Source organism: Lissotriton helveticus, chromosome 6 (genome assembly GCF_964261635.1).
Source record: "Lissotriton helveticus chromosome 6, aLisHel1.1, whole genome shotgun sequence".
NCBI lineage: Eukaryota > Metazoa > Chordata > Amphibia > Caudata > Salamandridae > Lissotriton > Lissotriton helveticus.
Window position 1 is genome coordinate 1,233,569,463 of NC_136067.1, and position 22,849 is coordinate 1,233,592,311.

Below are 22,849 nucleotides of genomic sequence, written 5' to 3' on the forward strand. Positions count from 1 at the left end.
AGCAACATTTTCAGATGGAGCAATTGTGAAGGAAGCAATGCTTCTAATGGCCCACTCCTTATTCAAAGATTTAAATATAGCCCTGAAATTATGTCTGGCATTTCAGATGTGCAGTTGGGGTCAAACACTATGGTAAGAAAGGTATCTGCATTATCAGTCAACATGATAGAGCAGTTGGAGCAGGATTTAAAAGACATGAAATATTTTTCTCTGCAATGTGATGAATCTGCTGATGCAAGCGATTTTGCATACTTGGCTATCTTTGTTAGAATGGTTTTTGAAGATTTCACTCATAAAGAGGAATTTTTAACTCTGTTGCCTCTGAAAACCACAACCAGAGGATTTGACATCCACAATGAGGTGAAAAATTATTTTGTGAAACAAAATGTCCCATTGAAAAAGTTAGTGGCGATAACAACTGATGGTGCACCCGCAATGATAGGGCGTCATTCTGGCTTCATTGCCACTTGTAAAGCAGATCCAGATTTCCCTCCGTTATTAAACTACCATTGCATTATACATCAACAGGCAATATGTGCCAAGGTCATGGGGCTATCATGTGATGACTCCTGTTGTTAAAATTATTAATTCAATTTGTGCAAAGGCCAAGCAGCACCGAACCTTCAAATTGTTTCCTTGAAGAACTTTCAGCTGAGTATGGGGACCTTTTACTGCATACTCAAATCCGATGGCTTAGCAGGGGAAAAATACTGCGAAGATTCCTTTCCCTATTGCCAGAAGTCAAAGCTTTCATGGAGTCTAGAAATGAAGATACCACACAGTTGTCAAACACTGAATGGTTGCTCGATTTAGCTTTTTTGACAGATGAAACAGAGAAAATAAATGTATTGAACTACGAGTTGCAAGGCAAAAACAAGACAATAGCCAACACGATTAGTTCTGTGAAAACATTCAAAAGAAAACGTAACCTTTTCATACAGCATGTACAGAAAAGAAAGATGCAGCACTTTCCCTCTGTGCTCCAAATCCTGTCAGAAAACAAAACTGAGGCGGAGATCCTTGACATACAAAAATACAGTAACCTCCTCGTGAGGCTTAATCAAGAGTTCAGTGATTTTGAGCAACTGGAGCCCTGTGTGATGTTCACTTCAAACCCCTTCATGGAAGTGGATGTTAGTGACCTTTCAGAGAAAATTGGTGTTCTTCTGAACCTTGACTCAGACAACATGGAAATGGAGATGGTCTCACTTCAAAATGCCATTAAATTGAAATCAAGGCAATCGGACATCAATTTCTGGAGTCTTGTAGATGCAGAAAAGTTTAAGAACATCCACGCAGCTTCATTGCAACTTTTTTCCGTGTTTGGCTCTACCTATCTTTGTGGATCTGCATTTTCCGATATGAACTTCATAAAATCTAAGTTTCGCACACGTCTGGCTGACGAACATTTAAATGACTCCACAAGAGTTGCCCTCTCAAGCTACACCCCAGATTACAAGGCATTACTGGACACCATGCAGTGTCAAGTCTCTCACTGAAATTATTTGTATGCAGTCGTAATAAATACTTGTTCAGTCACAGTTCCTGGTGAAATCACAAATCTGTTTCATTATTAAAACCAAGATTAAAGTCGCTGCAGAGCAGAATCTTCAGCCCCCTGCAAAGCTTTTTTATTATTTGAACAAGAACAATGCAATGCGTACTGCAGGCCTGTATTACAAACACAATAAAATGTAGCTGGAGAGAAGAATCTTGAGCACGTTTCCAAATGATTATTTGCAGCATAAGAACAAATCAGTTCCACATTAAAGGTAAGATCGCTTTCCATGTATGTTTGTTAAATGACAACGATTACTGGAAGGTCTTAATTTTGGACCTTAAATTTGGACCTATTAATTGAAGGGTCACAAATCCAAAGTCATTCCTTTTGGTGTTCTAGGGAACTCTTAAGTCAGGCCTGTCTTGGGTTCAAACCACAGTATGGGCTCTGATGAAATTAGGCTTAAAGTCAATGAAACTGGGCGTGGGGGGGGTCTCTCGGAAAAATGTGCGAGTTGATTTGGGTTCAGTAGCTCACGACTATTTTCACTGGCCAGAAGTAGCTCTGACTACACAAAAGGTTGGAGACCCCTGGTCTAGGGTTTCAGTGACGGAAAGATTGCACTGGCTAGTTATTAGGAAAACAGATTTAAACAAGTGAGCTATACCTTAATCTGCACACAACTGAAATAGCAGTAGTAGTAAGCAACAATCAATCCCAAGATGTTCGAGCACATACTGCCCAAAACTAAATATAGCTTGGAACAAATGAGAAGAAACAAAAAATCCTACAAAACGAAGATTATTCATACAATTTAAATGCTGAACGTGTAGCAGCAGGCAGTTAGGATTGAAGGGAGATCAAGGACCGAAAGGAATCTCACAGAAAGCTTGAGTACGTGTATAAACTAGCACAGGAGTTCTCCTTCCTAGAAACGAGACAGCGCAAATGTACTCCGTTTAGCATACCTTGTGGGCCTTCTTGGATTCTGTGTGTTCTGTCGGGGCATACTGCCGTCCACGAGTCAGCAACGTGGAGAATACAGATTGACGTTATTCTGCTGGTTGCCAGCCTCCACAATTCCTACAAGACTCGCGTTTCCCCTCATCCATAAACCTCTACTCTTCCTCAGCCAGACCTGTGATGTGCATTCAGCAGGGTACAGAAACCTTTTAATTGCTCCACAAATGTCACATATGTGAAAACGGTCTTCATTCAGTGAGACTATGTAACAGAACAAGCACTTGATCATGTGACCCATCTTTCTGAGGGGAACGAGCAGATTTCAACAATTGAGCCATCAGCATAAATGTTTAACAGGATTTTTTTGGGATGGAAAAAAAAAGCAAGCATTTACAATGCAATGGTCTCGGCTTTGTTAAAGTTAGAGCTATTGGCATTGCAAATGGCATTTTTTTTTTTTTTTTTTTAAACATAAATGGTATTGTCATTTACAAAGGCAATAGGTGAGCATTAGAGAGTAATAGAGAGTAATAGAGAGTAATAGAGAGTATTAGCGGACACAGAGCCACACACACACACACACACACACAGCGAGCCACACACACACACAGCGAGCCACACACACACAATCACACAGCAAAACGATCACAAGCAGGGGACAGAGGCAAGAAAAAACGATCACAAGTAGGGAACAGAGGAAAGAAAAGCGATCACAAGCAGGGAACAGAGGAAAGAAAAGCGATCACAAGCAGGGAACAGAGGAAAGAAAAGCGATCACAAGCAGGGAACAGAGGAAAGAAAAGCGATCACAAGCAGGGAACAGAGGAAAGAAAAGCGATCACAAGCAGGGAACAGAGGAAAGAAAAGCGAGCACAAGCAGGAGACAGAGGCAAGAAAAAACTATCACAAGCAGGGGACGCAGGAAAGAAAAGCGAGACCAAGCAGGGAACAGAGGCAAGAAAAAGAACAAGTGGATACATCTTTCAGGGTGGGGCTCTCGGAATGGTTCTACTGGTCTGGGGTGGATAGGCATCACCACGGTGGTGTGTAAGGTTCCAGGGCGGGTGGGGGGCCCAATCTCGAGGAAAAGGGTTGGGTGGTGTGTTGCCGGTCTCAGGGTAGTAATATAGGACCCGGGTTTGCTGCAGAGATGTTGGTGAACATCCCAGCAGGGTGATGTAGGTCGGGGATGGGGGCACCAGGCCTCGTATCACTTACCTGTCAGGCAGCTCCGGCCGCAATGTGGAGTCTCCGGGTCCAGGGCCTGCTGCCGAGTGGAGGGTAGGCGCTGCGGCTCCTGCACTCATTCAGCCCATGGAGGCCTGACGCGGGCGGTAAAGAGATTAAGCCCTCATATACTCAGGCGTGGCATACTTTATCATCGGAACCCTCCTCACATTGGTAGAGGCATTCTACCTATGTTCATGAGGTGAAAATACAAAAAGGCTACGAGGTGTCAAAGGGCTCATAATCTCCAAGAGTGTGGGTAAACCTTTTCACTCTGAATATACCTCCTTGCTTCATCACCCCGAAACCCCAGGTCCCCCTCGTCCCCCATGACCTTCCTCTAACAGTCACACACCAGCTCACTATCCGCACCTATAACCACAAAAGTTTCCTTCCCTTTTCAGCGGTCAATATTTTGACAGCTGTATACATCTTTCTCACAATTTTACATAAAATGGCAACTACAGATATTCGCCACGTGGTAAAAGAAATACTCTAAGGGAACGAATGCAAAATGAAGAAAAATATTTGACATGTAAATTGGGACTGCATTACTTACGTATATTAAAACTTTAAGGGCATGTACATTGTTGAAAAATCGATCAGTATTTTTGCCTTTAAAGTTAAAGACATGAATATGGGCCTCAATAGGGAAGGGGGCGTTTCAAAGTAAGTTTTTAATTACTACCTGCTCGGTTATCTGGAAGGACCCAATGCTATTAACGCTGTGTAGACAACAAATATAAATAACACAGTTCTGTCTTATGAATACCACAGCTCAGGTGGGCTCGCAATTTATCCCACTTTATCACCAAGTTCTGTCCTAATAGCATTCTCTCCTTCACAAATTATTTATCTTCTGTCTCAGATCTATCTGGCCTAAGAGACTTTCATTCTAGCTAAAAGTAATCGCTGTCACTCGTGCTATTAAATCCACTTATAGCTACCTCGTACAGGTGCAATCTCACCTCTCCATCGCTCTTAAAAAACCCATTCGTCCACAAGTTGTTACCTTGTGAGTTCTCAGTCCTTGCTTTGCCATGTTCTCCGCAGCTCTCACACTGACTCGTCTCTTCGTATCCTATCAATGACAATTCAAACTGCCTGCCTGGATAGTGTATGTTTCTTCAGGAACAGGACCCAGAGACCCTATAGGGTGCGCTGTTCGATTCCCTCCGATGATTGGCGGGACCTTAGTCCAGTCCAATCATTGAAAAGGGACAACTCAGGTTGAGGGGTTGAATGTTGAACCGTTAAAAATATATGGTGGCAGTCTTAGGCGTGGTTTATATTGTTCTGAAGTAAGGTATTAATGACATTCCTCCAATAAATTTATGACAAAAAGACGATTCACCCAAAATAGTGAAATTATATTTTGATATATTTCTTCTACAGAGTAAATGTGTCATATAATAACAAATACAAATATAACTAATAAGAACAACGAATATGAATGCAACACTAATGCTCTGTTATTTTCCGCAGGACAGCGGTGTTTCTACACGTGTCAAAGTGACGCTACCTTATTAAATTTGTTTTCTTGGTGCTCATTATTGCATTGGCTTTTTCGTCGCAGGCTTTACCGTCACTTTGTCCTCCTTCTATTTTGATGAGAAGTGACATAGAAAATACGCTGTAAAGAGGTCACCTAAAAATTTAAAGGTTTACTGTATCCTAATGTTTATAGTTTAATTTTTGCCTTCAGATTAGAGCTTCTTTAGTGCAGTATTATTGATTCATTTGATTTTGGTGGACATTCACCCGAACCTCTGTTTTTATTGATAGATGCTCCTTTCAACATGGCATCACCATTTTATCCATTTTATGCTGTTGATAGGATGACCAGATTTTGTACATGCCAACCTTTTCGAAGAGGAAAGGGAGAGATTTTAAAAAACAAGACGTCAGGAGGGCAGTCGAACACCACCATGTTTCTCCGAGGCGAAGCAGGAATGCCTTGGATAAACCATCGGGATTGAGGGGCGTGTTTTTCGTTCTCTCCTCTTCCCATTGGCTGGAATGTAACATTCCAGCCAATGGGAAGAGGAGAGAAAGAACCTAAAAAACACGCCCCTCAGTCCCAAAAAAAGGGGCTTAAATGGACAGACGCCCCTCTCCTCCAATGGCAGGCCTCAGTTTAGGAAGCCAGCCAATGGAGAAGAGGGGCGGGTTCAAGCCCCTCACTGAAAAACATAAGATCTCACCAGCGAGACTGCGCAAGTGCAGCCTACGCAGGCCGAGACCTAAAAATGAGCCATACACTTATTAATGGCATGACATACGGAGTCTAAAGGGGATTCTAGTGAACGTAGCTTAATATAGGACTGTAGCCAAAATTACGTCAGTCAGGTACTTATCAATCCTCTCCATACTTTAAGAAATTTCAGAATTCCCCTAAACCTTGAACTTACTACTGACATGCTTCCTGCATAGTACCTTCAATGTCTCTTCTTGACCAGCAGGCAACCTAATTGTTAAGAGGCCCTTTTAACAAGCAGTAACCTGCCCTCTGCCTCCACTTAAAGCAGAGATGTGTTTGCTGCTGCATACAACGGTCAGCCATCGCTAGCCATCTTTCTTACCATCACTACAGGGACACTTCTGCAGGCTCCTCACTTACCATCACAACAAAGGACAGTCTGTGGCAATAAGTATACAGTTGTTTTTTACTTCCTTACATATACTCAGGAATATACAAAGGTCTTTCGAACACCATAAGATGATGTTCAAATGGTACCAAAACATTGCGGGGTGGGGAGGGGGGTACAGTTGAACATTTACTCTGAAACAATGTTTTTGTAAATACATTTTGTCAACATGCAACTAGATGCGCTATTCTTAGACTATTTTGTTTAATTATGGCTTTTGTTAAGTGCCATTAATCACTGTCCACTATCATCAGAGCGCACTTTGGGGGTGAGACACACATACAGATTAGCAGGGAACAGACTGTTAGTGCATTACAAGCTTTGGTGACATAAAGCCAAGTAGCCCACTGCATGAAAGTGAGGCATGCAAGCACAATACGTTCTGAAACAAGAGACAAAGCATTTAAAAGAACAGAGTCCAAAAGGAGGAGGAGGAGTATCATATGCCAGATCCGATTAGCCAAATGCCAAGGTGAATAGCAGACTCTTTAAGGATTTCCTGAACTTGACAAAAAACATTCTTCAGTGCCAGATGAAGCAGCAAAAAGTTCCACAAAGACAAGCCCATTGTATGGAAAGTGCAACCACCAGACTTTAAGTTGAGCCTGGACAGCACATGCGCTGCTCTTCGAGACATGCTGTATTCAGGTAAGGACTTATAGCCACACCCACTCTCCGCCCATATTTTTCATTGGCTTGCATTGTCCACTGTAAACTGGCTGTTCATTGGTCAATAGGCTTAGTAGTACCGCCTTCGTACCATCTTGTCTCATTTTGTAACTTCCTATGGCGACACCCCCTTATGTGTGTTGTTACACTGTAGGCTTTAATTACAGTCTCCGAGCTGGACGCACTGTCTCCCAACACTCATTTTTAACCCGTTAAGTGCGCCCGTCGGCCAACGGCCGTCGCGAGCATTACCTCGGTAGTGATGCGCTTGTCCGTTGGCTGACGCAGCCCTGCCCACTCGATTGAACAACCCACACCGCGGCAGAATTGCAGCCGCGGTAAACGGGTTAGCACTGGCGCTGGCATTTGGAATGAAATAAGTCTCGCACTGGCGAGCATTTAAGCTATTAGCATTGTAAATGACAATGGCTTTTATTTATAGGTTTTAAAATAAACACAAATAATAGGTAGTCATTTACAATTCTAATAATAGCTCAAACTCTCGTAAATGCGAGACCTATTGCATTGCAAATGCTTGTTTATCTAGTCAGGTGGGAAGTTAAGAGACATTGTTGACAGACGCAAGGCGGTGGTATGGGATGTAAAACTTTGTGAGGTAGTTCAGGGATCGACCACCCAGTTACTTATATATAAAAGAGGGCTTTGAAGGTCTTGAAAGATTTTCTAGAGTAGTGGAGAAGCAGGAGAGCCACTTTTAGTAGACGTAAATGCTTTGATGTGGTATCAACAGCCAAGTTTAATTTGGTGGTCAAGGACAATTCACTATCAAAGAAAACTACCAAGCTGCATTGTTAAACATGGGAGTCCAGTGCCTCGGTAAAAAATTAAGGGGCGGGTGGGCGGGGAGGGGTCCTGATCAGCACCGGATTGTCAATTAAATAGCATATGCTGGTCAGTTCCCTCAGGTCCTATGAGAAAGTGCATAAAGAGTTTGAGATAGGCCACTGGTCGAATCTTTTATACAGATCCCTTCTATAAAGTCAAAAATGTTTGCAAAACCATAATTTAGATACTAAAATATTGAAAAAAGGTGTCCTTTAAATTACAGTCTACTATGGAAAGGGCAAGAATATTTACGCATAAACAAAAAACAAACAGATTCCCTCTTACATGACGACCAGTGGCTCATTCCCTATGCCGCCGAAGAGTCTAAGACCTATAGCTCACCTGCTTCCTAGACTTTGTATTGAAGAATTACCTCCGAATATTCAAGCCTCCGCTACAACACAGACAATGCCAAAACACACTTCCTCGTCCCTTTGCAATTCACCTCACAATAACAGTCCTTCGCACTGCACCAAAGAAGCCTATTATAGCCAACCCAAGTTTACTACGAACACATACTGCAATTTTATAGTGCAATGACACCTAGTAGACTAGTTCCCGCACTATAGATTCACTATCATTAAGATACGTTCTCCCATTATCCATCCACAATCTGTATACTTGCATGACAGTGCCTCGATCTCATTCAGCGGATGGATGGTCCCCTTACATAGCAGGGTTAGTCTCTGCTATACATTACACCCCCCCAGAACTAAGTATTGTTGCAACTCCCTACCTGCAATAATTAAGATACTTTGTACCAGGCGTCACTTAGCCCTCTACAACATCCCTGCCCAAACGGTCCCCCCTCCCCCGAACTTCATAACACTGTCTCAATGGCATTCCAAACATATTCATAAACATAAAAGGGGCATGGCTTCACATACCCAAGTATTACTCATAACTGAATTTGCTGTATGGTTTTATGTTGCTTCTCCACTAGAAATCTATTTTTCCATGTGTAAATACCCCATCACTGAAGCCTCAAATACCCCTCCCCTAATACTTGATCGCTCCACCTGCTTTCTCACAAGAGAGATGCACACCTACTTTTTACACGTGTAAACCTGCAACTATATCCACGGTGGGAATGTGCTTGCAAAAACTTGTGGCTGATCACTAACTTAACAAAGTATCCTGGAATATCCACACTCTGCCAAAGTGAGTAGCTTCGTTCACAGTAAATTTACCACCAGCATTGTGTAATTTTACATGAGTAAACTCATTTAATGGAATAAATTCACGTTTTGTGAATACTAAGTTTATGCTTGTAAATTTTAGTTATTTAAGTACCCAAGTTCAACTTAGGTAAGCATGTGCCCTTGTGAATGGAGTACATCCAGAGAAAGTTGTAATGTTTTAATAGCTTACTTGTGATTATCAAGTAGTCCCGTCGCCACCTTGAAAAGGTATAAACTGCGCACTGTGCGTGCTTTTTAAAGTCCTACCCTCCTAATATCCCCTTGTCATGGGCAAAAGGTAGGCTGATCATCTATCGGGAAAAGAGTTCAGAGTAGGCTTCTCACTCAAGGCACAAACGTGCTTCCTCTCGCTCCATATCCTTGATCTTCCCCATAGGATCAGCCTTGGACGCTATCAGGGACATGGTTGACATTCTAGCATTCAAGACCGCTTTCTAATCCCAGCTTATATGAAAGCCAGACCAATGTGACATATAAACATGCCATTAAACCAGATATTGGGCTTTGGGGGTGTATGAGGGTTTAGGTGAGAAGATAGGCGTTGGTGGGAAGTGGCAGCTCGGGGGGTAGAGTATGGAACTGGTACTGCCAGAGGGGGGGTACCTTCTGCGTGGACCATCAAGGCATGCAATGTCATGAGGTGATGAAGCAAACAATGCTGAAATTTGAGGCCAGCCCGGGTATCCGGTCACTACACGAGTTGTGGAAGACAAGTAAATCAGCGCTAAGTAAAGGTATGGTCAGGTGTGATCAATCAAAGAGGAGACCAGACAGGAATTTTCAAAATTATCAAAATGAGAAGACAGGGACAATAAGGTCACCATTATAAGTATATAGGAGGTCGGTGATGGCTTTAGGTATGGTTAGTTGAGCTAAGGTGACACAGTTTATTATCATTATCATTATTAAGGATTATGATGGGCAGTTGGAAGAGGACCAGATCATGACAGCAGATGCTTCTTTCTAGTCAAGGACAATGAGAAGGTAGTTATTTTCAGGATCTGCAAAAGGGAGTGGGCGCAGGCTAGGGGTAATAGCAAGAGGAAGTCTGGTAGTTTTCAAGATATGGACAAGAGCAGAATTATACCAAATTTACCTAAGGTGTTGAAATGTAAAAAGCAAGCCAGTTGAAGATAGACCAAGAAGCAAGCTAAAGAGTGGGTAGATAGGCTGCAACCAGGAAACTGGGCTATTGGTTGCCATGGGATGTTAATACAAAAGCTAGAGAAAGTAGTTTGTTGGTGTGGGAGAGAAAGGTCGGGATATGGAACAGGGGCTATGAGTTGCAGCAGGAGTAAAAGTATGGATAAAGGAGTAGTTATGAAGACTCAGAAGGTTACAATAGAGGAGGTGTCCAAGGAGGTGGTTGAAGGTAAAAAGGGAAAGAAAGGGACACATCAAAAAGGTGGAAAGGGGAGTGGTAAGGACAGGAAAAACAAGAATCAGGAGGAAGAGGAAAAGAAACGGAAAGGCGGTGCAAATAAAAAATAGCCATATATGGTTATACTAGCCTGTTGGCCATCCATTTCATGAGGTCTACAAAAGAAAAAGTATATAAGGAGAATGAGTAGATATTTAGGTTGTTGAGCAAAAAAAAAAAATGTTGGGCTAAGGGAACCGACGAGCAGGAATGGGATCTGGGTAGGAGACCTATGGTACCACTTTTTCATTTTTGCAAGCGCTTACACTGAATGCCACCTCGAGCGGATGTAATAAGAAAGACACTCCGTTTCCAACTTGTTTAACAAAGGATTTAACATGCAGCGTGTGGAGTTCAAGAACAAACTGTGGCAGCCGTAGATGGTGCTGGTAGTACCGTACTAGACAGAGCATGTGGCTTACCGGACCATGATCCGCCCTTTCTTGGGCGCCAAACCCAATATAGGATGGGGAGTTTTTAACAGGTTAGAGACATCTAGGTGACAGTGCTAGTCATAAAGAATGGTTCTTTACTCTTCTCTAAATTTAGGCATGAATGTGTTTAGGTCTGGGCAAAGCACCCACTTACACAATTTTATTACTGCAGAAAAATGAAGTCAAAGGAGAGGGGGTGGGGTTAGAAGGTGAACAGAGAAACCGTGGGAAAAACCTTTGCACCGATCAATGTAAAGCAGTTTTACACTCGTTGGAGAAGTATCTAGACCAACAAAAAAAAAAAAAAAAAGGGAGCTTGGGCTTTAGAAAGGGGTTTCACAGTTGGGTTACAGGGGCCAAGGCAAAGCGGGTTGGGCAGAGAATTTAAAGTCTGTGAATGAGAGACCCAGGTGGCGAGGGAGAAATTGCAGAAGGAAACTGTTGAATGAAGGATGGCTGGGCCTTTGAAGAGCAGCCATTGTGGGATCTCATAGTCTAAGGCGGGCATGGTGCGAAAATAAGTGAAAGTTGAGTTTAGGTTAATTTACCACCTGTCTTGGTGGGGGAAGAGTGGGGAGGTTGCAGGTGAAATGAAATAAATATGAAATACCAGCATTTGTGAAGCGCACAGCTACCTCGAGAGAGGTGTCCCAGTGCTGGGTGCCCTTGGGAAGATTAAGCAAGCTATTGCCCAGAGTCACATGGTGCTGGGCTAACCTGCCACCAGCGCCGGGATCCAACAGTGAACCCCGTGGTCCGGAGTCAGGCACCCGGCCTCTGCGCCACACCTCTTCCACAAAGTTGGAGGTCAGTCATGGACAATTCCATAACATATGGGAGAGAACGGGGCTTGGGGAGCAGCAATGATGAAGAGGGACTTCAATTCAGCATTCAGGCTTTTTCAGGACAACTAGAAAAAGTTGTACACGCTGCCTTGCTGGACAAAGCCATGTTAAAGTGAGGCTACATGGCTAGGGAGCAGAGATGGTGAAGAGCAACACCAATTTAGTATTCAGGCTATTGCTAGTATACCTAAATGATTTTTCCCCACTTAGGTTTACAGTTTGGTGGGTTTGCATTTGCACGAAAGGTGCTCCCCACTGGTATGCTGCATCTTTTGCTTTCTTTGAGTTCTTCTTTGGGTTTTGGGCTTTTCAATCCGTTCATTCGAAATGTAAGCAGCCACAGTAATAGAAAGAGTGGCTCACTATTAGGGCAGTTTATTTTTTACAGCAAAGTCTAAAAGAGAGAAATGCAGGGAGGCAGTGACTCATTTTAAGCAGCTGTTGACATATCATAACCACGTACCTGTGGTCTGCATAGTACCTGAATGGCCCAGTTCCCAATTTACTTTTTTAGAAACAGAACAGGATTCAGCGAAGATGTGTAGGTACTGTTATCGCAAAAGAAAGTTTATTTCATAACTAATTTGTTGGAACCAAGTAAGATCTGGTTGCTGACAGGTCATTTGAACTTTGCTTTTCGGATGATGACAGCATTTGGAAGGAGATTTTGTTCTGTAGTGGCAGAAGCAGTTTCAGATCATAAGGTCATGCTGAGTGCAGTGATAAGGGATTGATGTGTGGACTGCTTTTCTTAAGGGATGTAACAGGATCACTATGTTGTTGAAGAACAGATATTTTTCAGATGCAGGAGGGGCAGGTAGTTTTTGGAGGACAGGTGGTGTGTGGAGGAATGACCAAAAAGGTGGTTGGAAGAAGCAAAAACCTAACTTTTCTGGATTTGCTCCCCCCAACCCCCATCTAACTCCTTGGTGGTGATAGTGCTATGAGTCAACAAGATGGCCAACATAAACGGTTGTCAAATAGTTAATGCTGTGGTGGTGAGTGATTATGGTGAAAAACAAATGAGAAAAGTGCTACACTTATTGTGGATTTTTGTGCTTGGCTAAAGAACGAAAAATCTTACTTAAAGCTCGCCATGTCTGAGGGGTTGAAGATTAACACTATAGATGCTTCATTTCATTGTAATTAAGAGAGGTTATTTTGATGGGCTGGTACCAGGAGAAGACAAAGAAGATTGCCATGCTGATGAGCTTCTAAGAAATAGGTCTATGAGGGGGAAAATAAAGTGGTGTCTACCAGGGCACATACTTGGCCACAATAAATGACAAGTCGAGGAAGGGAGGCTTGAACAGAGAAGACAGTATCTGGGTACAGTACTGGTTACGTTTGATGGACAACAAGGTATTTCCCATTACAATTGCAGGAAAATCGATGGGTGGAACATTCTAAGGAAAATGTTTTGGGTGATGAGCCCCTTGATTGGCGAGGTGGCAGAGACTTTTGCGAAAAGGATGTTGGAGGGTTGGGAAAGGGCTGGAACAAATAGTTTCAGGAATTCTGTAACAGGAACTATTTTGACTAAAATAAGGGCAATACCGGGGTGTTTTCTGGGGTGGGAGCAAAGTTTGCGGGACTAATTTTTCAAAGAATTCTAGATTTCAGCATCATTGAATCATCGATGAGTAAGCATGGAAAGAGGAGATCAGGTGGAATGGGGTTACTTTAAAGATATTGTTGAGAAGGTCCAAAACCTATGAGGTGCTGAAAGGTAGATTAGTTACGTTGATAGAGGCAGTGATGGTCGACCTGCCAGTTTAAGGCTTGGGAAATTTTGTGCAGAAAACAGGCCCAGTTTTTGCACATTGCTAGGATTCTGAATTGTCACGATTTCAAGTGTTATCAAGGCTTAAAAGTGCTGTATGTGTGCTGGATCATCCGTAGCAGCAGTACAAGGAAGCATTCATTCAGTAGTCCGCGGCGAGAGCCCTGATCGGCCTTCCTCGTAGATGCTCGGCCAGAGCTACTATTCGCAAATTACATTGGCTACCTGTTGACTCCAGAATTAAATTCAAAACCCTTATCATGACTTTCAAAATCCTTAAATTTGACAGTCCTACACTGCTGAGACCTCTTCTCACCCCTTATGTTCCATCGCGCAATCTGCGATCTTCCAACCAACATCTCTTATGCGTCCCTCGCACCAAACTCTGCCGCATGGGCGGCCGCTCCTTTAGGGTTTTGGGAGCCAAATTATGGAACGATCTACCTCCTAACATTCGTTCTATAGAAAGCTTATCTGCTTTCCGAAAAGCTACTAAAACCTACCTATTCCCCTCCCCTTAACTCCCCTCACCTTGCGCCTCTAGGTTAGGGCTGTGACTTCTTTAGCGCCGGGACGCCTCATTGCTGGGGCAGCTGTTTTGCGCTTTACCAAATAAAGAATAGAATAGGACAGGGGCAGCAACATAAGGGGGCAGGTTGAGGTAGTAGGAGTGTTCAGGGTCTTAGTCAAAAGGTCTTGATGAGTGCTTAATTACTTTCTATATTGGCCTCATTTTTTGTTACTACAGGATTGATGACAAACACAGACCACCGGACCATACAGGTGCAGATACTTGGAAACTCCATCAAATGAGTAGCCAAGCAGGTAGGCCACTTAAAAAAACAACTAGGTCTGGATAGTAAGGGAATATTTGTACAAGGGGGGGGGGGGGGACATTAGGTAGTGGCAGCTACTGTCAATGCGGGCTATCCTGTTTAGAGGTTGGTGTGCTCAGATTTATTGGTTTTAGTGCAAATAATTAGGTGCACCTGATGTTCATTATGCTCTTAAGAGCCAGGAAATATACACTTTAAAGATCAAGCAGCTGTGCTCTAGGGCACGTGGAATATGTATGGAACTGGGGAGTTAAGACTTAATGTAGTTGAAAATGTAATGGTCCAGTGTGGGTCAGGGACAGGTTCAAGGGAGGCACATTTTGATAGTGTGGAAACAGGAAACACATCAGGGAGCATTTTATCTGGTGGGGAAGCTCAGAAAAGCTTGCACACATAGTTGTGTGGTTGGAAGAACCAGCAAGGGGCTGGGGTTTACATCGCAACTATGAGCTATATGCAGGGCCACTGGAAGTATGTGGCAGGGTTAACTGAACTACGCATCATGAAAAGGCAAATAATGCGATTCAATATTGCTGTGGATTTTGTGACCTTATTCACTGGGCAAAGGTTTCCGCTCAAAGAATCAGGTTAACACCTAAATACAGCAATCAGCAACTAGATGGTAACCGATTAACAGCAATGTTTAGTCATTTTTGATACGTTTGAACAAAAATCGGCCTCTCATGCAACAGCTAATGTGGGAATTGCAGCAAATCCAAAATTTGACAAAAACTCAGCAGAAGCACAAAACTCCAGTGATCCAGGTTATATTTTTTGTGAGAAAAACCTAGATGAAAGGGTAACGGAGACAGAAGTATAGAGGTCAACAGAAAGGTAAATGAGGAATAGGCAAACCGGTCTAATTTGGGAAAAGGTTTAATGGAAAGGTTGGGCTATGTACATTTTAGTACTAGCGAGTCAGGTTTTTGGATGCAAAGGTTGTATGATAAATTGTCAGGATTTTACGCCATGGCGTAGACCCTGTCCATTAAAGGGGCCATTTGCACTCAGGCACCAAGCCTTTAGATTTGTGCCGCCCTGCCAAAAGCACTTCGGTCTGAAATGGAGCTACAACTTTGCAAATAAATTAGGGAATCCATGTAGTAAGCACAAAATCATTCTTTTTGCTTACGGAAATGCTTAAGGAAAGCCCTAAAGCTCGATTTTCTACCCATGCACTTTTCCAAGTGGTAATCCTATGTCTTTCTCGAGTTTTTGGGTCACTCAAGTGCAGACTGAAAATGAGTGTTGATTGAATGAAGAGAAGATCTCAATGATCAGAGAGCCACATATAGGAAGCAAAACAAATTCCTGCTAAAAAACATCAACTACCTTTAAAAACCTTACTCCTGCTGACAGCTACACTATGGTGCAACTGTGGCATCTGCACCTACCAGAGTGCAGCATGCTCCAGGGAATAAAGCCTGATGGCAGAAACAGCCCTGCCAACAACCAAACCAGATACCTCTTCAAGACATTAGTCACATACCATTAACGTCCGCTAGGAGGCACCATTTTCAACTCAAGCTCTCAGGCAGTGATATTTCAAAGGAGACAAAAGACAATTTATCTTCCCAACCCCACCCCAATCACAAGAAATACCCTGAAATGCTCTGGCTGTTTAGAAGGTTGTCAACTGTTGCCTGGTACTGCAAATATGTTCCCCGCATTCCTCCTGCACCTATTGCGTGATACCACCTACTGTGAAATTTGCTTACCTTGCTGTTTCGCTTCTCATCAGGGCTGGAGGCCATTTCCGCAGATGGAGATGAATGTACACACCTTCAGATATATTTGCAGCAGAACCACTAGCTACATACAACCTGGAATGGCAGATCTAACACCCACGAACTTCCAGCAGTGACGTGCCCCAATAACCATGAAGCGCCCACTATCTCACAGACTCGCACACTCAAAAGTCTCTTGTGTTGTAATGAAGATTGGAGATTTGGTCTGCCAGACGAGAGTTTATATAGATTCTGTAGGTAGCCTAAATAGAATATATTCTGTTAAGTAGCCAGTCATCCAGTGCATCAGTTGTCCAAATCGCTCCAGCTGGACTATGCTGTACCTCCTGAAAGCAGCTGCTGCAGTTCTGAATGGAGCACGGGCAGTATCCAATAGTTGTGAGCTGTAGTTTGTTGTCCGCAGACGAATGTGTACAAGTTTCAGATCACCTAGAAACAAAATAACACTTTTTTTTTTTACTAGGCCTTTCAACACATTTCATGTTTTAAAGAAATCAGACACCAGGGAAATTCTGTGGCTAGGAAATTAGAATGTCAAAATGGAGGAGGAGAGACCTTTTCACATTACCCTCTTCATCACAGAATAAATACCACATGATAAAACACAAAATCAAATAGGAGACCAGAAACCTTGAGACGTGTGCTGATCGCCAAACACTATAATAAAAGGTGCACGTACAGCAAGGCAAAGAGAAAGCAGCTTCGCCTAGGGGCTCATCAGTCAGGTGTAGATTGTCAGTAATAAGAAAAAGGGCAAGTATTCCTCCCATCACCTTTTGTGTGTTTGATGTACTGCCCTAAGTGAAAAGAATATGCACAGAAGTATGTCCTGTGCCAATAGAACCAAGCTACACTGGACTGAAGAACACACTATAAAGGGTCAAGCCCAATATCCGTGGGGACAATTGCACAAGAAAACAATGGTTCCTTCGGGAGCAACTATGTAGGAAATAATTGATCCATGTCAAAAAGGAAGGAAGAAGTCACGTTGCCAATATCTTAAACAGTAAATAAGTTGCATGATCCACACACAGTTTGATAGGAAAACAACTATACAAACTGGACATCAGAGCATAGATTGAAAACATATACATTTGAACTATAATGGTTATTAGTAAATAGAAGGACAAAAAACTATTCTGGAAACTGCAGAAAAATTATTTACACAAAAAAGCGCATCTTCATTCATTCCTTTTGCTCAATTGGTCCTGGTGACACAGCTACTAGTCACCATTTTATTTGAAAAGGATAGTAGCAGTGTTTCATCCATTTGCATTATGAAGGTTGTTTACATACACGTAATCCTTATGCTTGTAATATGTTCTTTTTAATAGATTCTTGCTAATTCGCAAGGCACTTTTTTTGCTAGTTTTTTATTTATGTTTTAATTACCTTGGCCCCCTTCCCTACTGCAACCCCTGGTTCATGCTTCCATCCGACCTTCCCCCCCTCTTTACAAGTACCTTATGGTGCCATCATCTTGACACTGATGGTAGCGGCTTCAACCGACTGACATGGGCAAGACCCGCTGGTGACTTCTAGTCAGCGAGGCAACCTTCTCCTCTCAACCCAGTGCAGAAGCATGAGTAGCAGTCGTAGGTGTGTATGCGAGTAGGGTACAGCTGCATTGGTTTTGTTGCATATACATAGCGCTTCTACCACGGAGCATGATCAAGCGCATTAGCAGGTAGATAGTACACTACACTGTGAAAGAGTGTGGGGCGGAAGCATTACTGTAAAAATTGGTTAAACTGCATACATTATGTAAGAAGCAGTTTGATGTTTAGTGTCCAGTGCGGTGCTCTTATCCTGTCTTGCACTTCTATGTCCAAGCATGTGATGGGAGGCGTGAGAGACTGAATGTGATTTACACTGGTTTGACCCTATACGATTATGCAGGTCCCTGTAGAGCCAACCATAGAAAAGGGTGGAGCTGATCACAGTAGATGCTAGATATAAGCAGTAATGGTTGGTGCACTACTTAATCCACTAAGGATCAAGGAAGCCAACCCACACGCCAGGAACACAGTCAATCATAATGCATGATTTCAGGAACTAAATTATAAAATCATAGCCAGGGACCTACTAATCTCTGGGTGTTGTGAGAAACGGTAAAAACCATTAGTGTTAACTGTCTAGCACATATTAATATTAGAACAAAGGTTGATTCTTATGACACCATTTCTCCCATTCTTGATAGAATTTTAGACTCACTCCGAAACTTCTCGTAGCAAATAAACGGGGCTCTCAAAAAGAGTTCTGGATGAGCCCACTCTGCACCATTTGTTGTGGGTCAAGGAGCACCAGTATGACGAAACATGCCACCTAGTAGGAGTGAGTGGAGTGCTTCCTTTTTTACAGAACTCATTTGTCAGAAAAAAGAATAAGGAACTACTGCTGGTAAAGAAGGGTGTTTCTTTACAAACGGGAGATGGTCTACTAATAATATTTACCATTCGTCACAACAGCCTTAGATTAGTGGGTCCCTGGCTCCAATTTCTTATTAGTTAGAACTTTGGAAAAAGGCATATGATTGCAGTACAGAGAAGTGTTAAAATAGAAAACCCTTTAAGGACTCCATGTCAACAGAACTGTCTTCCGTGACAAGACGCAGTGCACTGCCAAAGTGTGTTCTTAATTAAAATGCCAGAGAATCCCATGCCAGAAACCACACTGGGGTAGGGTGAAAACAGGATCTGATGCTCGATGACAATAAACTAACATCCACCATCAGGAATGAAGATTGCGAGAATAATGGAGCAGCTCATTGGCGAAGGCTGTGCCTTTGTGTGTTAGTAGGCAACATAAGAACTCATTATCATGGGAGCAGCAACATCAACTACTGCACATAATAAGACAATAGCAGTTACAGAACAGCATTAGTAGGAAAGCTGCATATAACTCATGGCTAACACTCCAAATATAATCCAAGTGAAATCCGTAATCCCTGTATGAACTCTACTCTTTGAAGCTTGAACCAGAAAATATTATAGCTGCTGCACTAACCAACACATGAGTGCATTAGAGTTAAATGACTGGGCGAAGATTGGCACGGGGTTCGTAAGAAACGTTCAGTTTTGTGATTCACCCAATTGCTGAGGCACTGGGATCTCCTTAATTATGGATTTCCACTGCAATCCTGGTATTGCTTGCAAAGGAATCCCGTGATGTACTATTTGCATTACAATTTGTTTGTACTAAATGAAAACCATAGTAATGCCCCATCTGTTTAAAGGACTCTTTCATTAAGTCAATTTTTAATTAGAAGAACCCAGAAGAAGGTTTAGCAGCTCATTGATTGATTTTAATAGATACATCAAATATATTTATGAGCTGCTGGGGAAAGGTTAAAGAAAGGGCTAACAACCAACGGAACAAGCTGGTTAGACCAGTTAAATCAACACTTCATGACATTTTTGCATTTGGCTAAATTTTACACACAGTCACAAGCAATGGATGTATACGTACTAATATGCTGATCTCAAATCTGCCAGGAGGTTGTTGTGGAATAAATTTGCAAATAAATATCCTCCTTTTGATAGCATTTCACACTGGAAACAGGTGTATACTGGGCCTCAGAGAGAATCCCGATTAAAAATGAACTGAAACAAGGCTGCAGCCTTTCACCTTTATATTTCTCTGCTGATCTCGCCTCGATTTTATATAACACAATGTGAAGTCCAAGGGTAAACAATTGACAAATCAATCTTCTTCTCTATTATGACAATCTAACGTTATTAGACCATAGCCCAGCTAGTTTACAGCGACAGCTTAATGGCATTATTAAATATTTAAGTATAACAGGTTATTTATAAATACCTGAAAGGCGCAAGTCTTGCAATTTGGTAAGAAGACTGGTACACTCATCTTGCTGTGGAACGGTATTACATTGGAGAGGGTAATGACCAATCAATATCTAAGAGTCGCCTTGATCATAAGCTTTTGTTTAAGCTACATGTACAGCTGGCCTTCAACAGAGGTTGGACAGCAAGTTCTGGGCTGTGCAGGTTTAAAATTGAAGAGTAGATATCCAGTACCCCGCCTTCTCCAGTCGTAGGAGGTAAAATGAATAATTAGCTAGGATACTCCAAGACTGCTGATGGAGGACCGCCCCGATTTTGACACCATTGAGGTAAAGCATTATGTAAGGCTGTCTGCTAACTCCAAGCAGTGAAAAAGAATATATATGGTTGGAATTGTGGCTTTGCTCCTTGAACCACCAAGGGGAATCTCAACGCATTCAAGTCTTTAATGAACCCTGTGGCACAGGCAATGGCAGCTAAATGTGAGAAGGATTTATCCAACAATAACTACCAATTATGAAATTATGGCCAATACTGGCTGGTGGAGCCAGTATTCTGCAAAATACGATGGACGCCTCGATATTCAACTTGTGATTTATAGTTAAAAATATGTAATATTTAGGAACACCGTGGGAGAAAAAAAACATTTAAGAATTATTTACAGTACGTAAATGCCAACAAATATTCTGTGTTTTACGTACTAAGAGTAAAGTAGGAATAGCAGACTACACATCACAGGTGCCTAGTCCAAACTTGAGACGCTAGTTATTTTTTCAACTTGGTGCCCAACTTTATATGCAGCGATTAAAGAATGCTGAAGATTAATTCTGTTTTAAAGACCCCAACTAGACTGGCATGCGTTTTGGTTTTTTCCCTGGTTACTTTGATTAAATATATATATGTTTATTTTAAACTGCTACTGGGAGAAGATGGTTTGTATGTAGTGCCTCGTTTGATTTCTTGCTTACACAAAGGTTGGATAATGTGGCTACTGTAATTGTATCGTTTAAAAATGAAATTAGGAAGACGTTGTTTAATGGAGAAAAAAAATGCCCATTGTTATTTAAATGTAATGAACTGTAAATGTATAAAGATAAAATGTAATTGTTACATTTGTTTTCAACACAATGATTGAAATATCAGTACTTGAAGGGGTTGTAATGTTCCTCTTGTTCACAGTGATGAATCTACTTAAAAAATTGTTCTCGTTAGTTTAGCCACTCTCTCCGTACTTCCCTTCCTGGTCTCTCCGGGTGTTAGCAAAACACCCTGTAAGGTTAATAAGTTACCTCTATCATATGTACCGCATATTATTAGTCTACTTTTATGATGTGCGCCATTCACAAAAACAATTACTAAAATTCATGGTGCAGCACTGCTCAAATAAAATACCCAAGACTATTTTTGAAACGTCAAAATGCCATTAAATATTATCTTAACTTACAGAATTTTCACCCCGTCTAAAACAGGATTCACTCAAACTGACTCCATTTTTTTAAGCACATATACGCTTAAACAATTAAAAACTGTCTCTTGCACAACACTAAATTAAAAAGATAAGATTGGAAAGGGCTGTATAATTATTCACTTTCGCATACACGAAAATGTCGTTGACATTTAAGTGGGAATACAAACTCTGGCACATCAGCACCACTAAAGCCGGTCCAGGTGCTTAGGTTCTCTGTACGACATGACCAACCCACTAACCTTGTTCACATATAATCAGTGCAAAACCAGGCTGGGTGTCAGTCACAACATCGGTAGTTAGTTATTAGACAAGCAGTGGACCATGACGGTCTCTAACTATCCCAAAAACCCACGCTGAAGCTGCACCGCCCTCCCTTTTCCCCACCCACTCACTCACAGCCAACCACCCGGAATTGCGGATGGCACCAAAGGGCATGTTAAAAATAAAAACAATTTCGCCGCTAGACCGACATTCACGATCAGGTCTACGACTGACTCACCTCATGTCACTGAGCAGCCGAGACCAGCAAACCGCAAGAAACCCCCGACTGACAGAGAAGAATTTAGGGTGGTGTTTATACACCTCAGAGGCACGTGCACGTCGGAATTCTGTATAGCACAAGGTAATTGGCTGAGGTGATGCCAATGCTCCAATCCTACGGTATTTTACACGCTACGAGTCCTAGACAATTTGCAAAAAATCTATGCAGCCATTGGATTGGTTGTCACGTGACGCGGAAGTGCTGACATGCCATCCCAGAAAGTAATCCGTAATGTACATTGGGAATTAGTTCACCAGTAGTTTTAGTTTTTTAAAGTTTTATTGTCTGCTGTGTGTTTTGCTGTAAAGCTTGAGAAGCGTATTCTGAGCCTCCGGCCCTGACATTGAATTCGCCGGTCAGTCCGCGTAAGTAACGGACACATGATCCTGTGGGCTTAGTTTCCTTTTTATGTTTTATTCTTTTTTTGCAGTTTTATATAACGTGAACTCGACCCGTAGGTATTGGGGCGCTTTACTTGAGCACCAGTTACGTTAGACAAGGACACACTTACAGTTTCTGAGTTAAAACAACACCTTAAGTTGTTTTAGTACGGACAAATGTTGCGCTCTGCTTAACGAGGAACAAATCAGTGTATTCGTTATTTCAACAAGAACCCATTTTTGTCATTTATCTTTCGTATTTCAGCAGCCTGACAATTTTCTCACAAAGTCTATTGTATTTCCTTGACTCTTAAACTGGACACCAGAATTGCCTATTGTGGTTAGTGCCGGATTCTCGATTCTTTGAATTAGTGAGAGGAAAAGTTCTTAATAAAAAGTTCTTGTTGATAAGATTTTAAGATTACAATGTAAGAGCAAGTTATCATTCTTGCCAGTAACTCGGGTTTAATTATCTGATATATTCTGTGGTCCAGGGAGAGTTACTTTAAAACAAATCTAAACGTTTAAAGGCAAT

The 22,849-nt window shown here is 42.1% G+C and overlaps 2 protein-coding genes across 2 annotated transcripts in view; one reads left to right on the forward strand and one right to left on the reverse strand.

Annotated features, from left to right (window-relative positions):
• Positions 1 to 22,126, reverse strand: part of SNX5 (sorting nexin 5) — a 351,728-nt gene extending 329,602 nt beyond the window's left edge. Inside the window, exons 1-2 of the mRNA XM_078648946.1 lie at positions 21,893 to 22,126; positions 16,093 to 16,551 (exon numbers count right to left, since the gene is read on the reverse strand). Of these exons, the coding sequence (XP_078505072.1) occupies positions 16,093 to 16,128 (36 nt within the window). The 5' untranslated portion in view covers positions 16,129 to 16,551; positions 21,893 to 22,126. The remainder of the gene's footprint in view (positions 1 to 16,092; positions 16,552 to 21,892) is intronic.
• The window catches only part of MGME1 (mitochondrial genome maintenance exonuclease 1), a 137,943-nt gene continuing 137,201 nt past the window's right edge, over positions 22,108 to 22,849 (forward strand). The window contains exon 1 of the mRNA XM_078648947.1: positions 22,108 to 22,299. The gene's annotated coding sequence lies outside the window, so the exon portion shown is untranslated. The remainder of the gene's footprint in view (positions 22,300 to 22,849) is intronic.